The sequence below is a fragment of the Ailuropoda melanoleuca genome, chromosome 3 (genome assembly GCF_002007445.2).
Source record: "Ailuropoda melanoleuca isolate Jingjing chromosome 3, ASM200744v2, whole genome shotgun sequence".
In the NCBI taxonomy this organism is placed as follows: Eukaryota; Metazoa; Chordata; class Mammalia; order Carnivora; family Ursidae; genus Ailuropoda; species Ailuropoda melanoleuca.
Window position 1 is genome coordinate 130,380,133 of NC_048220.1, and position 17,822 is coordinate 130,397,954.

Here is a 17,822-nt window from a genome sequence, read left to right on the forward strand (position 1 = left end):
GAATTGTGACTGATTCACACTGAACCAGGGAACTGAAATTCTCATCAGAAAACTAATTTGTGAAATTACTAATATGACACCAGGCCCTCAAAGTCACAGTATATATGTTTCCGTGTGAGTGTGTGTACGTCTATGCCTGTGTACATGCACACAACTCTACGGGGAGGTAGATCATAGTAGTAAGATTGAGTTTTAGCCATGGAATGAAAACAAAAAGTAGTAAATAAATCACATATTTAAAAAAATAAATCACATGTTTAATGGTATCAGTCTAAGAACACATGATGTAAGCTTTTGCCTACTGTGACCAAGATACAGTACTTGAAATGTAAGGTCTTCTTCTAGGAAAGTCAAGTTTAGTCTAAGAGAGGGATCACCTGAGCAGTACTCTGCTGTCACTCTCTCCTACACGTATTTCCTGAAATTCTTTCTGATGCAAAGCCATTGGATATGTTAACAAATACAACCTCAAAGCTATTATAATTTGCTTATCTATGTAGTGAATTATCAATTTCACAGTTTGGCTCTTAGAAGTTATTTTTAATCTCCAAATTCTTAAGGGCATTTTCTTGAAGTATCAGAATTTTAACTACTAAACATACAACCTATGGAAGCGATTTAGGAAAAATTCTGAAATCGGGTTGTTAGTGCTTCTTAAAAAAAAAAAAAACTTTATGAAAATACATTTAGTATTCTTGCTCATCGGTGGAAAACAAATATAAGTACAAAAACAGATATACATCCTTTGTATTTCTCTTTCTCATCATTTTATTTATTTAAGAACATAAAACTCATCCTGACAAACCTGTACTAAAACTTTGCTATCGCAAGGGCTTTTAAATAATCAGATTTTCTTTCCAGTAAGCATTTTCATATTTAGGTCAGAAAGCATTTATTTTATTTAGCTTAAAATGCAAGGAAGTGCATTTTAATTTTATTTTGCTTATTAGTGACAATTTTTAATGGTGTTAAGTTTTTTAGTTATGCAGATATTGATTTGGAATTGGCCCATGCCCTATAATTGTACCTGCCATTATGAACTATAAATGTTTAGATATTTGGTCATAAAAATTATTTGTAAATAATTGGCCCACTGATATGAATCCTAAAAATGTCATTTCTACCTCCTTGCATGCATCATTGGATAAACTTATTAGCCCAGTGTATGTAAAGTTCCCTTTGAAACTCATGACTGACTTCAAGTTTCATCTCAACTTTGTTTCAGATAATTCAGATAGTCAGCGCTGCAGACCGAGATCTTTCACCTGCTGGGCAGCAATTCACCTTTAGATTATCACCTGAAGCTGCCATCAAACCAAATTTTACAGTCCGTGACTTCAGAAGTAAGTTTAACCACATAAAAAAACCTACCTCTTATCATGTAACTTTGTAGAAGGACACAAAGGTAGAAATAAATGTTTTTCTAAAAGCACTCAAGTTCACAAAATATGGAAATCCATATATGAGAAATACTAAATTCTATAGCTAGCAGTAAATTAAATATTTAACCTATATAGATTGTATCTAATGAGGCAAATGGCTTCCATTTATAATGTGGACAGTCCCTTAATGAGTCAAGCAAAAACAGCCTATCTGGGAAATTGAATGTTTTCTGTGTTTTAAATATATCATTTGTTCCACATGCACATTACTTGCACAAACTAATAGGTAACTTCTTAGTAACTGGTTTATTTGAATAACACACAGTACAGCACAGGTTAAGAATAACAGGCTTTGTAATTAGAATGACAGACGTTTTCATTCCCACTCCATGATGTCCTCAATGGCAGATTCTCAATGTATTAAGTTAAACTAAATAATTTTAAACTCATAGTTGAATTGAATCAACCTCATGGTATTTATATTAAATAAAATAATGCATGCAAATCCTTTAACACAATACCCAAGGTCATTTTAGTTACCACCTCTACCATCATCTGCACTTTCATATCTAACACCAACACTGCTACCATCACCACCACCGCTATTGCTACTAATACTATCACATCTGCTACTGTTACGCTCACTACAAAAGTACAATGGACCCTGGATTACAAATATTAAAATTAAGCACTGGTCAGTTCTTAAATTATTAGTTCTGTGACTTGTGGATATTTTATCCCTTCTAAGTTTCCATATTTATGAAATTGGGATTAGAAACATCTGAGTTCATAATATTAGATAGTAAAAAGCTAAATTCTTACTAAATTCTATGCTTATAGAACAAATGAACCAGTTGTGATGAGATAATGATGATGATAATGATGATGGACAGAAGTAAAAGGCTGTCTGAGAAATTTACTTTTCTGCAAATATTTAGAGGAAAGAAATCAGACATTTTGTCACAGAAGGAAATTGAGAATTTGCTTCATCCAATGGTGTAATGTGAGGAATGGCTATAAACACAACAGGGTCCCAAATATGAAAAGCCTTACAAGTAAAGAGAACACATAGTTTGTTATGAAAACTAGAACACTTTAGAGAATAGGAGTGGACAATATTAGCAATTTTATTTAAAACAGCTCACATAAAACAGGGCTGTCCAAGACAAATCAGACCATGTGGTCACCCTAATTACAAGACATTTGAAAGGATTATAACTTAAATCTAATGACTTCAGAAGTCTTTGAAAGGTTTACAAGAGCATAATATGTTCAGATTTGCATTAGGAAGATCAGTTTGGTTATAGTGTGGAAAAGACAATAGGAGGATATAGGATTACTTCTGATGCTATTGCAGGAGCCCTTGAGAGAGTATTAGATTAGGATAATGGCTAATGGAGATAAATGGATAGAGACAGAATTCATAGGGCTTGATGCTAGATTGCATAGATTCCATATGTAAATATATTGGAGAAGAAGACTAATCAGACTTCCAGATCCCTGGCTTGGGCAACAAGGTAGATGATCACATCATTCAGGAACATAAGTTGACTATTTCCTCCATTGTATTTTTGCTGGAGAATCTTTATCTGATTATTCAGGACAATAGGAATCAGATCATTTTGCCTCATAGCACAGTGTTTTCTCACAGCTTGAACATTGCTATTCATTTGCCATTTACTATAGTCCCTGTCTTATCTTAAGTTATATTTTAAGTGTAAGTTTTAAAAAACTGAATAGAAACTTTCTTTTCATCTCACATATTTACCTTTTTAAGTTATTTTTCCCCCTGGGGGTTTAAGTTCGACTCACTTAGCAAATTTCAATTCTATAATACAATGGTATCAACTATAGTCACTGTGTTATACATTACATCCTCAGGCTTTTTTCATCTTATAATTACGAGTTTGTATCTTTTTTCTTTTTAGCAATCTTTCCCCACTTTCTCCACCCCTAGCCCCTGACCACATTTCTACTGTCTGTTTTTGGAGTTCTGTGGTTTTTTTTTTTAATCTTTTTTAGATTCCACATATAAATGTTACCATGTGTAGCATTTCTCTTTCTCTGTCTGACTTATATCACTTAGCATAATGCCTTCCAGGTTAATTCATTTTATCACGAATGGCAATATTTCCTTCTTTCTTATTGCTGAATTATACTCCATTGTGTGCATATATATTTATAATTTATATGATATAGATTAACTTTACCTGTTCTTCAGTAGAAACTATTTTTTTTATGATTTTTTATTATATTATGTTAGTCACCATACAGTACATCCCTGGTTTTTGATGTAAATTTCGATGATTCATTAGTTGCGTATAACACCCAGTGCACCATGCAATACGTGCCCTCCTTACCACCCATCACCAGTCTATCCCAATCCCCCACCCCCATCCCCTCTGAGGCCCTCAGTTTGTTTCTCATAGTCCATAGTCTCTCATGTTTCATTCCCCCTTCTGATTACCCCCCCTTTCTTTATCCCTTTCTTCCCCTACCGATCATCCTAGTTCTTATGTTCCATAGATGAGAGAAATCATATGATAATTGTCTTTCTCTGCTTGACTTATTTCACTTAGCATTATCTCCTCCAGTGCCGTCCATGTTGCAGCAAATGTTGAGAATTCGTTCTTTCTGATAGCTGAGTAATATTCCATTGTATATATGGACCACAGCTTCTTAATCCAGTCATCTGTTGAAGGGCATCTCGGCTCCTTCCATGATTTGGCTATTGTGGACAATGCAGCTATGAACATTGGGGTGCATATGGCCCTTCTCTTTACTACGTCTGTATCTTTGGGGTAAACACCCAGTAGTGCAATGGCTGGGTCATAGGGTAGTTCAATTTTTAACTTTTTAAGGGACCTCCACACTGTTTTCCAGAGTGGCTGTACCCAGTGCAATTCCCACCAACAATGTAGGAGGGATCCCCTTTCTCCACATCCTCTCCAACAATTATTGTTTCTTGCCTTGTCTATCTTTGCCATTCTAACTGGCGTAAGGTGGTATCTCAGTGTGGTTTTGATTTGAATTTCCCTGATGGCTAATGATTTTGAACATTTTTTCATGTGTCTGTTAGCCATTTGTATGTCTTCATTGGAAAAGTGTCTGTTCATATCTTCTGCCCATTTTATGATTTGTTTATTTGTTTCTCGTGTATTGAGTTTGAGAAGTTCTTTGTAGATCTTGGATACCAGTCCTTTATCTGTGGTGTCCTTTGCAAATATATTCTCCCATTCCGTGGGCTGTCTCTTAGTTTTTTTGACTGTTTCCTTGGCTGTGCAGAAGCTCTTTATCCTGATAAAGTCCCATAAGTTCATTTTATCTTTTATTTCTCTTGCCTTTGGAGATGTGTCGTGAAAAAGGTTGCTCTGGCCGATGTCATAGAAGTTGTTGCCTATGTTCTCCTCTAGAATTTTGATGGATTCCTGTCTCACATTGAGGTCTTTCATCCATTTGGAGTTTATTTTTGTGTATGGTGTGAGAGAGTGGTCAAGTTTCATTCTTTTGCATGTAGCTGTCCAATTTTCCCAGCACCATTTATTGAAGAGACTGTCTTTTTTCCACCGGATGTTTTTTCCTGCTTTATCAAAGATTAGTTGCCCAAAGAGCCGAGGGTCCATTTCTGGGTTCTCTATTCTGTTCCATTGGTCGATGTGTCTGTTTTTGTGCCAGTACCATGCTGTCTTTGTGATCACAGCTTTGTAGTACAGCTCGAAATCCGGCATTGTGATGCCCCCAGCTTTGTTTTTCCTTTTCAACAGTTCCTTGGAGATTCGGGGCCTTTTCTGGTTCCATACAAATTTAAGGACTATTTGTTCCAGTTCTTTGAAAAATGTCCTCGGTATTTTGATCGGGATAGCATTGAAAGTGTAGATTGCTCTGGGTAGTATGGACATTTTAACTATGTTAATTCTTCCAATCCATGAGCATGGAATATTTTTCCATCTTTTTATGTCTTCCTCAATATCTTTCAAAAGTGATCTATAGTTTCTAGCATATAGGTCCTTTACGTCTCTGGTTAAGTTAATTCCAAGGTAACGTATGGTTTTTGGTGTTATTGTAAATGGGATGGATTCCCTAATTTCTCTTTCTTCAGTCTCGTTATTCGTGTATAGAAATGCAACTGATTTCTGGGCATTGATTTTGTATCCTGCCACCTTACTGAATTGTTCTATAACTTCTAATAGTTTGGGAGTGGATTCCTTTGGGTTTTCCATATAGAGTATCATGTCATCTGCAAAGAGAGACAGTTTGACTTCTTCTTTGCCGATTTGGATACCTTTGATCCCTTTTTGTCTTCTGATTGCTGTTGCAAGGACTTCTAGTACTATGTTGAATAATAGTGGCGAGAGTGGGCATCCTTGTCGTGTTCCTGATCTTAAGGGAAAGGCTTCCAGCTTTTCCCCATTGAGAATAATGCTTGCAGTAGGCTTTTCATAGATGGCTTTTATGAGATTGAGAAATGTACCCTCTATTCCTACACTCTGAAGGGTTTTAATCAGGAAAGGATGCTGTATTTTGTCAAATGCTTTTTCTGCATCAATTGAGAGGATCATATGGTTCTTGAGTCTTTTCTTGTTGATATGATGTATCACATTGATTGATTTGCGAGTGTTGAACCATGCTTGCATCCCAGGTATGAATCCCACTTGGTCATGATGGATAATCCTTTTAATGTACTGTTGGATTCTATTAGCAAGGATCTTGTTGAGGATTTTGGCATCCATATTCATTAGAGAAATCGGTCTGTAATTCTCCTTTTTGAGGGGGTCTTTGCCTGGTTTGGGGATCAAGGTAATATTAGCCTCATAGAATGAGTTTGGTAGCTTTCCTTCTGTTTCTATTTTTTGAAATAGCTTTAGGAGAATAGGTATTATTTCTTCTTTGAATGTTTGGTAGAATTCCCCAGGAAAACCGTCTGGGCCTGGAGTTTTATTATTTGGAAGGTTGTTTATCACTGACTCAATTTCTTCATAGTTAATTGGCCTATTTAAGAAATCTATTTCTTCCTGTTTCAGTCTTGGTAGTTTATAGGTTTCCAGGAAGGCCTCCATCTCTTCCAGATTGTTTAGTTTTTTGGCATATAGCTGTTGATAAAAGTTTCTAATAATCCTTGCAATTTCAATGGTGCTGGTCGTGACCTCTCCCTTTTCAGTCATAATTTTAATAATCTCAGTCCTTTCTCTTTGTTTTTGGACAAGTTTTGCCAGTGGTCTATCAATTTTATGGATTCTCTCAAAGAACCAGCTTCTAGTCCTGTTGATCTGCTCTACTGTGGTTCTGGTCTCTAATTCATTGATTTCTGCTCTAATCTTGGTCAACTCCTTCCTTGTCAGTGGGTTAGGCCTGTCCCTCTGTTGCTGTTCCAGTTTCTTGAGGTGAGAATATAGAAACTGCATTTTAGATTTTTCTATTCTTTTGAGTGAGGCTTGGATGGCTATGTATTTCCCCCTTAGGACTGCCTTTGCAGTATCCCATAGGTTTTGGACCGTTGTGTATTCATTCTCGTTGGTCTCCATAAATTGTTTAATTTGTTTTTTGATTTCCTGGTTTATCGAGTCATTCTTGAGCAGGATGGTTCTTAGCCTCCAAGTGTTTGAGTTTCTTCCAGGTTTTTCCTTGTGGTTGAGTTCCAATTTCAGAGCGTTGTGGTCTGAGAATATGCAGGGGATAATTTCAATCTTTTGGTATTGGCTGAGACCTGTTTTGTGTCCCAGAGCATGATCTATTCTTGAGAATGTTCCATGGGCATTTGAATAGAATGAGTATTCTTTGGTTCTGGGGTGTAGTGTTCTATATATATCTATGAGGTCCAACTCGTCGAGTATGGCATTCAAAGCCTTTGATTCTTTGCTTAGTTTTTGCCAGGGTGTTCTGTCTATTTCTGATAGTGGGGTGTTGAGGTCCCCTACTATTACTGTGTTCTTATCTATATGTCTCTTTATTTTGGTTAAGAGTTGGCTTGTGTATCTTGCTGCTCCCCTGTTGGGGGCATATATATTAATAATTGTCATATCCACTTGTTGAATACTTCCTTTAAGAATAATATAGTGCCCTTCTGTATCTCTCTCTATGGCCTCTAGTTTAAAATCCAGTCTATCTGATATGAGAATTGCTACTCCAGCTTTCTTTTGAGGTCCATTTGCGTGGAAGATGGTACTCCATCCCCTTACTCTAAGTCTGAATGCATCTTTGGGTTCAAAATGAGTCTCTTGTAGACAGCAAATGGATGGGTCATGTCTTTTTATCCAATCTGCAACCCTGTGGCGTTTTATGGGAGAGTTTAAGCCATTTAGATTGATAGAGATTATTGACAGATATGATTTTAATGATGCCATTTCTCTTTAAAGTCTTTGTATCGGTTGTGACTTGCTGCTCTGTATCACTCTTGGGGCCTTTTTACCTTTATAGAGCCCCCCTTAATATCTCCTGTAGGGCTGGTTTCGTGGTTACGAAATTGGTTAATGATTGGCGATTTTGGAACGTCTTTATTTCTCCATCAATTCTGAATGACAGCTTTGCTGGATAAAGGATCCTTGGCTGCATGTTTTTCTCTGAAAGAGCTTTAAAAATGCCCCCCCCCCCAACCCTTTCTGTCATTCCAGGTCTGTGTAGACAGGTCTGGCATAATTCTGATACCTCTGCCTTGGTACTTGAGAAATTTCTTTGCCCTGGCCGCTTTCAATACTGTATCCTTGGATCTAATATTTGCAAATTGCACTATGATGTGACGTGGTGTAGGTTTGTCATGGTTGAGCTTGGGAGGGGTCCTCTCTGCCTCTTGGACACGAATGTTTGTTTCCCTTGCTAGATTAGGGAAGTTTTCAGCTACAATTTGTTCAAATATCTCTTCTAGACCTCTGTTTTTCTCCACCCCCTCGGGGATGCCGATGATTCTGACATTGGATTGTTTCATTGAGTCTGTAATCTCCCGTAACCTACGTTCGTGGGCTTGGATTTTTCTAAGTCCAGCTTCTATTTTCGTTTTTTCCTCTACTAACCCATCCTCCAATTTGCTAATACATTCCTCTGCTTCGGTGACCCCGGCCATCAGAGCCTCTAGTTTTGCCTGCATTTGGCTCATAGAATTTTTAATTTCTGTCAGATTCGCTCTCATTTCTGTCCTTAGGGATTCTATATTCTCAGTAACATTTTCTTTAATACTTTTTTCAAGTCTACTCATCATTTTGACCATTGTTACTCTGAATTCCATTTCTGATAATTTGGTTACTACCATATCCATTATTTCTGTGGCAAAGGCCACAGACTCACTGTCTTTTCTTTCCTGGGGGGGGCTTCTCCTTCTTGTCATTCTGATGAGGAGAGGTTGCGGGGTTGTCCAGAGCCCACATTATTGACTGGGACCCAGGCCGTGCACCCTTGTTTTATAGGGATCTTAGGGATGTGGGCTTCTTCTTTAAACATTTTATTTATTTATGTGGCAGAGAGCCAACCAGCGAGAGAGGGAACACAAGCATGGGAGTGCGAGAGGAAGAAGCAGGCTCCCAGCGGAGGAGCCCCATGAGGGACTCCTTTCCAGAACGCTGTGATCACGCCCTAAGCCGAAGACAGGCGCTCACTGACTGCACCACCGGGCACCCCGGGTTGTGGGCTTCTTGATTTTTCAGCCTGCCTTCTGGGGGAGGGGCGTGCCGCGCTGACACTCAGGCTACCCTGTTTGGGTAGAGTCTCCATGTCCCCTGCGAGGGGGGATGGGGATGGGCACACTGTGAGCCGGTATTTCCAGGCTTTTGTTCTCTGGTGGCTTTCCCTGGCAGTTTGCTGTGCCTCTTCTGAGAGTCAGAGCAGCAGTGGCCGAATCTCAGCCTCTGTTACAGAACAGAGGGATTGCAGCCCGTTCTCCGCTGATGTTCTGGCCACTTTAACTCTGTTACTGTTGGTGCTGCTCAACCCTGCAGCGTCCCGGGATGTGCGCCCCACACCTAGCGTCCCAGCCCTCACTTCCAGGGCCAGCGTGTCTCTGTCCTTTGTGTTTCTAATACCGCCAGCCGCCCTGCACACGCTCCTGGGGCTCCCAGTCTCAGTCTGGATCCATTGAGCACACCGGAGTTCCGGAGTTCCGTGAGATGCCTGGTGGCGTGCACTCCCAGCTCACGGTCTCAGTCTGCTGTCTTGCAGGTGCAGGTCTGCGAGTCCACCCGCTCCCCCATGCAGGTGGCTACTGCTTCCCGGTGCCTGAATGCATCGGCTCCCTCCCCCTTCCATTTATCTTCCGATATCTGTGCGCGGTTTCACGGATCCCTGCTTCGTACCTCAATACTCAGCACTGGAGATGTTCATTTGTAGAGATCCAGATATATCTTCCTGCGTCTCAGGCTGATTCTGTGGATATTCAGGCTGGTCTGGTACCTATCTAGCTCGACTCAGGGGACCAGCTGAAAAAGGGGTCCTCCACTCCTCCGCCATCTTAACGAGACCTCCCAGTAGAAACTATTTTAAGAGTGGACATGAGGTTTAATATCTTTTTCCCCACCATGAACAGCACAATGGATTTTTTATGGCCGTATATCAATAATAAGAACAGATTGAAAATACAGTAATCCCCCCTCTTCTGTTGGGGGATATGGTCCAAGGCACCCAGTGGATGCCTGAAACAAAACCATGGAGAGTACTGAACCATGTATATATATGTCTTTTACTATATACACATACCTATGATAAAATTTGATTTATAAATTAGGCACAGTAAGTTATTAATAGCAATAAGAATAGAACAAGTTTAACTATATACTCTAATAAAAATTATGTAAATAAGATCCCTTTCTTTCTTAAACTATTTTGTATTGGACTCGCCCTTCTTCTTGTGATGTCATAAGATAATAAAATGCTTATGTGACGAGATGAAATGACTTTTGGATTGTACATCAAAAAGTGGATCATCTGCTTTCAGGCCAAAGTTGACTTGGGACAACTGAAATCAGAGAAAGTAGAACTGTGGATAATGGGGGAGGGGGCTACTGTAAACATAAACAGAAGTGTAGGATGCCCTTTGAGATAATGCATCAGCAACATTGAATCCATGACATCTCAAGGGCAAATATATCAGTTTCTGCAACTCCTGTTTTTAGTAATAATTTTTCAGATTTCATACTTGAATCCTGACTCTTCCTTTTCCTCAGACTCAAGCATTCAATCAGTTGCTGAAGATTTCAATGTTAATTCAACTAGTCCCCATTTCTTTATTCCTCCTGTCATCATAAGTACCCAGCATTACTCTCATAAGGAGTATTATAATCGACATTTGGCATTTTGATGTTTTTTTTTCAATTAAAAAAATCCTTTATGTAATAACCAAGTCATCTTCCCATGTAAAACAGTCTTATTAAGTAAAGTTTTCTTAACTTCGCATTTCTATTGAAATGAGTCTAGAGACGCTGCCTAATTTTTAGTTATTGAATCTAGAATATACAAAGAGATGAATGGAATATTATTGAGATAGTAATATTTTTCTGATCTACATGTATTTTAATGAATAATATATATTTCTAAAATTAGTTTCCATGATTCCAAAGTGGGTATCATGTATGGCTATAATAAATTAAATATTAACACATTTTTTAAAATAGCAAAATATTTCTAGGAGTTATTTTAATAGACACAAAAAATGAAATGGTGTTATGAATAAAACCAACTTCCTACTTCTATGTGTAGAAATAAAAGAAATAAAGAACAAATGCACGCAAAATGATACTTTCAATAGCAGTATTAATTGCATTTATATAAAATTTAAAATATTTATTGCCTTGAATTATTCTAAGTAAATAGAAAACGTTGTTGATTTTGTCAGAATTAAAATGAATTAAATTTGTGCTTATATTAAAATAGTGATTATTATAATTTATTATATTTAAAATTTTTAATGAATCTTGATGTTTTTAACGCACTTTATTTTCTTTTCCATTTTTCTTATACTAACTAATGTACAAAAGTGAAAGATATATGTATATACATGTATACATAATACGTATACATGTACTATATATATATATTTACCATATATATCATAGATACAGATCTGGGAAAAATAAAAAATCAGATGCTAAATTGATATTTGTTGTATTTTAATGAATAGGTTCTTAGGTGAGATATTTTGCAGACTCATTATTTGTAATCTCTGCTCTTCTATCATGTAAGAAAACACCCACAGATGTATTTTTTTCTCAATGAGATTTTGATGTTAAAAAAATATGGGTCAACACACACACACACACACACACAAATGGGTCAACACAAAACACTTCTAGTCTTATAAACAGTTTTATGTTCTTTCTGAATTGAAAATTTAATTCTTATACCAGACAATATTAATGTTTCTTCTTTTCCTAAGGATTATTTTGATACATTTGATTACATTTGGTGGCTTTCGTAATAATAAAAGGACGAATTAAAATATGGATGCATTTTGCTGATGCAGGAAGGGCTTCCTACTGTTTAACTGATACCAACTTTAAGATTTGAAGCGAAGCTTTTAGTAACCCTCTTATCACAATTGTCATGTTTTGTAGACAACACAGCTGGAATTGAGACCCGAAGAAATGGATACAGCCGCAGGCAGCAAGAGTTGTATTTCCTCCCTGTTGTAATAGAAGACAGCAGCTATCCTGTGCAAAGCAGCACAAACACAATGACTATTCGAGTTTGTAGATGTGACTCTGATGGTACCATCCTGTCTTGTAATGTGGAAGCAATTTTTCTACCTGTGGGACTCAGCACTGGGGCTTTGATTGCAATCCTCCTGTGCATTGTTATACTCCTAGGTTGGTTTCAATATTAATCACATCTCTCTCTCTCTCTCCATCTCTCTCTCTCCTCTGTGCCTCTCTCTTCACAATTTGCCACATAAATCAGGTTTTTCTTCATTGAGATGTCACATCTGGATAGAAGGAAATGATCTCTATTGAATGATATTTTTATTAATGGTAATTTTCTATGTAATATCTCGTGTCTATATACCACTAGGAATAAATGAATAACATCAGAACACAGAACTATGTTCAAGCCCTTGGGGATTTTTGGTTAATAACAGTTTGTTGCCCTTGAAATGAAATTTTCTATAACAAATTTCTGAAGTGAAATTTTCAGTAACAAATATCTCACTCACATCAATGGGCTTTTTTGAGTGTTTTTTTAAAAAATTCATTTTACATTCAGTAATTATTGCCACCTAATAAGATATTATATAATCTTTAAAAATATACTAGATGAACAGTAGCTCTCAAATGCCAGTTCAATAAAGGAAGAAAAGAGAAAGAGCAGGAAAGTCAGGAGAGAAAGTGAAAGTACCCCCCAATTTTTTTTTTCTGTTTAAACTGCCAGCCAAAAGTAGTTATTCCCCTTTCCTCACATCTCCTTACATCAAAATTCTAACCATTCCCACTAGAACACAACATACTGAAATATCTAGAAACACTGCAAGGAAAAAGGACCGAGGTAATGTGTTCTGTAACATCTCTGTAAGAATTAATATAAATCTACTTTAGGGGTTTCCCTCTTCCATCAATTCTGTTAGGCTGCCTCCCTTCACTTATTAATTCACTGGCAGATTCACAAAACCAGAGAGAGCTTTTCTGTTTTGCCAGTCATTTCTTTAAATTCAAATGGCAGCCAATGTACAATTGGGCATTGTGGAATCCGTTTACTTATGCTTCACAAATGTAGATACATACCTTTATCTTAAGATAGAAAATTAAAAAAAAACACACACACAATTAGGATATAAAGTGTGGATTAAGGCATTGCATCATAGTTTATGGAGAACATTCTCCAAGTTAGAAGCTCAAGTTAGTTTGGAGATTGCAGTTCCGGTCCAATTCTCATGGTATAGATATTAATTCCGCACAGGTAACATTGGTGTCCAGAAAAAAAGTTTCCTTTCTATCCTTATAACTTATGATACATTATCTCTGGCATCTGTGCTGATGATATGAACCTTAGAAGGGGAGATTCAGAATAACATTCTCACATCTGAAATTGAACACCAGCAATTAGCTGTTTAACCTCAAATCGAGTGTTGCTTTTTAATGCTTCTTTCTTGTCGGGGAGCCACCTGAGTCCCGGAGTATTTCCGTATCAACCTGGCATGACTTGGCATGTTCTGGATGCTCACCTTTGGCCTCTTTGGCTGTTTTACAGTGTAGCGAGCAATCTTGCTCAGGTCAGCAGCAGCACGTGCTGTCATCTGCAGTCATTCCTCCAAACGCTCCCTGATGTCCACAGTGCACTTGCACACTTCTAGCACACGAACTTGCCAGGATACAGCAGGCAATGGCAAATTTTAGTCCTGCCATGGGGTGTACTTAAAAATTCAACTATTCTTGAACTTCCTTAACCAATCTCAGACACCTTCAGATCTTTCCATTTATTCTTAGCCATTTTCAGATCTTTCCTGGGACGAGGGAAAACAAGAACGTCTTGTGGTGCCTACGTATCTTGTAGGGGGCCCTCAGACACATCAGCTAGTAGTGCCTTCCTCAGTCATAGCAACTCCAAAGCCATTTTACAGGCAGGGCATCTCTCTGAGGCTTGCAGTCTCTCACTCACCCTCTGGGTGAGCAACAGTCTTTTTAGTGTTTGGATTTTCCTAAATGATGGGAGGAGTGCAGACAGCTAAACACGTCTTCAAGGCCTATTGTAGAGAAGCTCTACCTACATCCCCTCCGTCCTTCCAGCTGGTCAAACTTTAATTGTGGAGGAAGAGGGAATAGATGAGCTTTCGTCAACATGCAATCGTCTCTAATTTCTTATCTTATGATGAGAGTCTTCCAGACCCGGCTACGGTTCATCAAACACGCTTTGGCTTTCAACGTGTTAGCACCTCTGTGGAAGAGAGGGGCTTTTATGATGAGCAAAGCTGAGCGCTGACTTCATCATTTGAATCTGTGCCCGTTCACTTCTAGAGAAAATAAATGCTTTTTCTTTTTTTTTTTTAAAGCTTTTATTTATTTATTTGAGATAGAGATAGAAAGAGAGCACCGTGGGGCGCCTGGGTGGCACAGTGGTTAAGCGTCTGCCTTTGGCTCAGGGCGTGATCCCAGCGTTATGGGATCGAGCCCCACATCAGGCTCCTCCGCTAGGAGCCTGCTTCTTCCTCTCCCACTCCCCCTGCTTGTGTTCCCTCTCTCGCTGGCTGTCTCTATCTCTGTCAAATAAATAAAGAAAATCTTAAAAAAAAAAAAAAGAAAAAGAAAGAGAGCACCGTAGGTAAGCACGCACGTAGGCACGCAAGCACATGCGCTTGAGCGAGGGGAAGGAGCAAAGGGAGAGGGAGGAGAGTCTCCTTGCTTTGCAGGGACCCTGATACGATACTCAATCCCAGGACCCCCCAGATCATGCCCTGAGCTGAAGGCAGACACTTAACTAACAGAGCCATCCAGGTGCCCTGAAATAAACTTTCAATTTAATCCATTCCTGTGCATCAACTAGGAACAAAAAGATTTAAATTACCAGAGTATATAAATTAAGTATTCCAAAATTTTATCATGCTTCATGAACCTAAACTGAACACTAAGCATTTGGTTTGGAAAAAATCTCAATATGGCAGGACACAGAATTGAAATAATTAGAGGTCTTGGTTGACACGATTTATAAAACTAAGGCCCTTATAGTCTACACTCTTCTTTCCTTCCTTTCTCCTTTCATTCTTTCTTTTCTTCCTTTCCTTTTTAAATTTATTGCTTTTAAAAGTGATTGTCACATGAAGATTTGGGTTTATTTCATTAGAAATATAAGTAATTGCTGCAACTGGGAAATCTAGCTATGAATAATATGTGTTATTTATGGGCTATAATATTCAAGTTTTATTATACCAACACTATACATCTCTCTATATGCTTAGAACAACCATTCTTTTAAAAAATTTGTAACATACACTTTTTAACTGATACCCAAATATTTAAATATAATATAAATTAAAGACTATAATTGCTTGATTTTGTGAAAAATTTTCTTAAGATTTGTTAGCTACAATTTCAAAATGAAGTTGAGTCTTAGACAATGAACAATTAAACATAGATATGATCCTTATTATATAATATGTTTACTTTGAGAATAACGTGTTGGCCAGCCCTGATCAATTTTATGGAGATATGAACTACATTCTTATTTTGCAATTTTTGTCTTGTTCTAGCCATCGTTGTGCTGTATGTAGCTCTTCGAAGGCAGAAGAAGAAAGACAGTCTAATGACCTCTAAAGAAGACATCAGAGACAACGTTATCCATTATGATGATGAAGGAGGTGGGGAGGAGGACACCCAGGCTTTCGACATTGGTGCTCTGAGAAATCCAAAAGTGATTGAAGATAACAAAATTCGCAGGGATATAAAACCAGACTCTCTCTGTTTACCTCGTCAGAGACCACCAGTGGAAGATAACACAGACATACGGGATTTCATTAATCATAGGCTACAGGAGAATGATGTGGACCCAGCTGCCCCACCATATGATTCATTGGCAACATATGCGTATGAAGGAAATGGATCAGTAGCCGACTCCCTTAGCTCTATAGACTCTCTCACCACGGAAGCGGACCAGGACTACGACTATCTGACAGACTGGGGACCCCGCTTTAAAGTCTTGGCAGACATGTTTGGTGAAGAAGAGAGTTATAACCCTGATAAAGTCACTTAGGGCAGAAGCGAAGGCTCAAACACAACCAAAAGGAGACATTTAAGAAAAAGAAACACACATAGAAATCACACACACACACACACGCATGCACACACACAGACACACACACCAGGCTTTATAGGACACAATCCTTTGATTATCTGGTTTCTAGCAAGTTGCTATATTTATCATATTGTCAGTTTTGTTTTATTCTGCCAATGCAAGGTAATTCCTATTATGTGTACTTGCTTGGTTTTGTTTTGTTGTTTTGGAAACACACTGAGACAAGCTCAGGCCTATTAAATACAATTTACTGACATGACAACATAGAACGAAGATAGCTATGTGGCATCACGGTGGAAGAGTGTTAGATTTTTCTTAATTCCACTAAAGTGCCTATTGAAACTCTTATCATTTACAGTGGTGTACAGTACACTCTGCTGTGATGGCATGGCAGGATGCAGAGACACAGGACAGAGAACAAAGACACTGTCTTTATGTCAAGGAGCAATAGCAACATGCTGACTTCTAATTCCTTTTGAGGAAAAGAGAAGAATACTTTCTGAACTCCATCTTCTTATAATTCAAAGGGTTTTTTTTTCTTTTTTAAACTGTATGCCAAAACACATTTGTTTTTCCTACCCTTTGAGAAAATTGAAATAAACGCGGTAATATCAAATTCATTATGTAAGTCCTGAATTTTAAGAGCAATGTTTGACCTTAACATTAGTTCATATTAAAGGCGTTCAGTAAAATGTTCCTTTTTTTCTGAAAAAATAAATTAAAAAAAAAGGAAATAAAAAAAAAATCCCTCTTGGTAAAAAGAGGCCTCAGGGCTGAAATTCCACATTAAAATAAATATTGGTTTTGTCTTAATACTGTGCTGGTGTGTGGAAAGTTGGTTTTAACAAATCACCAGATTATGAAAGTCTTTAGTCACAGATAAAATTTTTAAGTTGTGTTTCTATGAAATTTTTTAAGTAAAAAAGTGCCATTATTTTAAACATGGGAAAATAAATTCATTACATAGCTTCTCAGAGTTTCTTATAAACTAGTGATTTTTTTGTCAGCAAAGAAAATGAAATACATATCAAATAATACAGAATGGATTTATAGCATGTCTAAAAATATTTATTACATATTACTAAACCAATGAAAAATCAGGGATTTCAAAAAATTCAAACCAGTGACTAATTCCTAAAATAAACACAAATGCAAAAATCAGGCAGTTGATTTATTTATTGAATTAATATGGACTTCGAATTTGTAAACATTATTATTATATTAGATCTCACAGTTGCTTCTTTATGCGATCATCTGCAATAATTCCAATATAAATGATTCTATACAACTCCCATGCTCTGTAAGGAAATTTTGCTTTTTAATTAGATGCAAATTTCTGAGAACTGTTAGCTTTTAGAAGCCTACAAGCAAACTACACTCGTATGCTTTACTCTCCAGTGAACTGTACACTATCTAGAAATGCACTTAAAACAGATAACTATGAAGCGATAATATATTTTCTTAAGTGACTACTGAACTATTGAGACTATAGGAAAAAAATAAAGGTTGCTTATAAGATCCATCCTGAAAATGTGGTCAATGCCTAGCTGTATTTATGAAATATTTATGAATATATTTATATTTGCAAAGTTGTAAAAAAATACACACATGGGAAAAATGGGTAGAAATATGGATAGTATAGGCAAATTATAGTCAGTCCTATTCATTCTTAAGTCTTACTTCAAATATATGTAATGATAATTATGCAGCAGCAGTTTGGCTATTAGGATTTGCAGTTTACACCCATGT

The 17,822-nt window shown here is 37.4% G+C and overlaps 1 protein-coding gene across 5 annotated transcripts in view; it reads left to right on the forward strand.

The window, feature by feature from the left end:
* LOC100471557 (cadherin-12) overlaps positions 1 to 17,564 on the forward strand; it is a 1,012,668-nt gene extending 995,104 nt beyond the window's left edge. For 4 of the 5 annotated variants that reach the window (XM_034657064.1, XM_034657066.1, XM_034657065.1 and 1 more), the window contains 3 exons: positions 1,226 to 1,343; positions 11,912 to 12,163; positions 15,532 to 17,563. In XM_034657064.1, the coding sequence (XP_034512955.1) occupies positions 1,226 to 1,343; positions 11,912 to 12,163; positions 15,532 to 16,031 (870 nt within the window). In that variant the 3' untranslated portion in view covers positions 16,032 to 17,563. Of the gene's footprint in view, positions 1 to 1,225; positions 1,344 to 11,911; positions 12,164 to 15,531 lie in introns of all 5 variants that reach the window. The other variant, XM_034657067.1, reaches the window with a different exon arrangement.
* Positions 17,565 to 17,822: the final 258 nt, after the last annotated feature.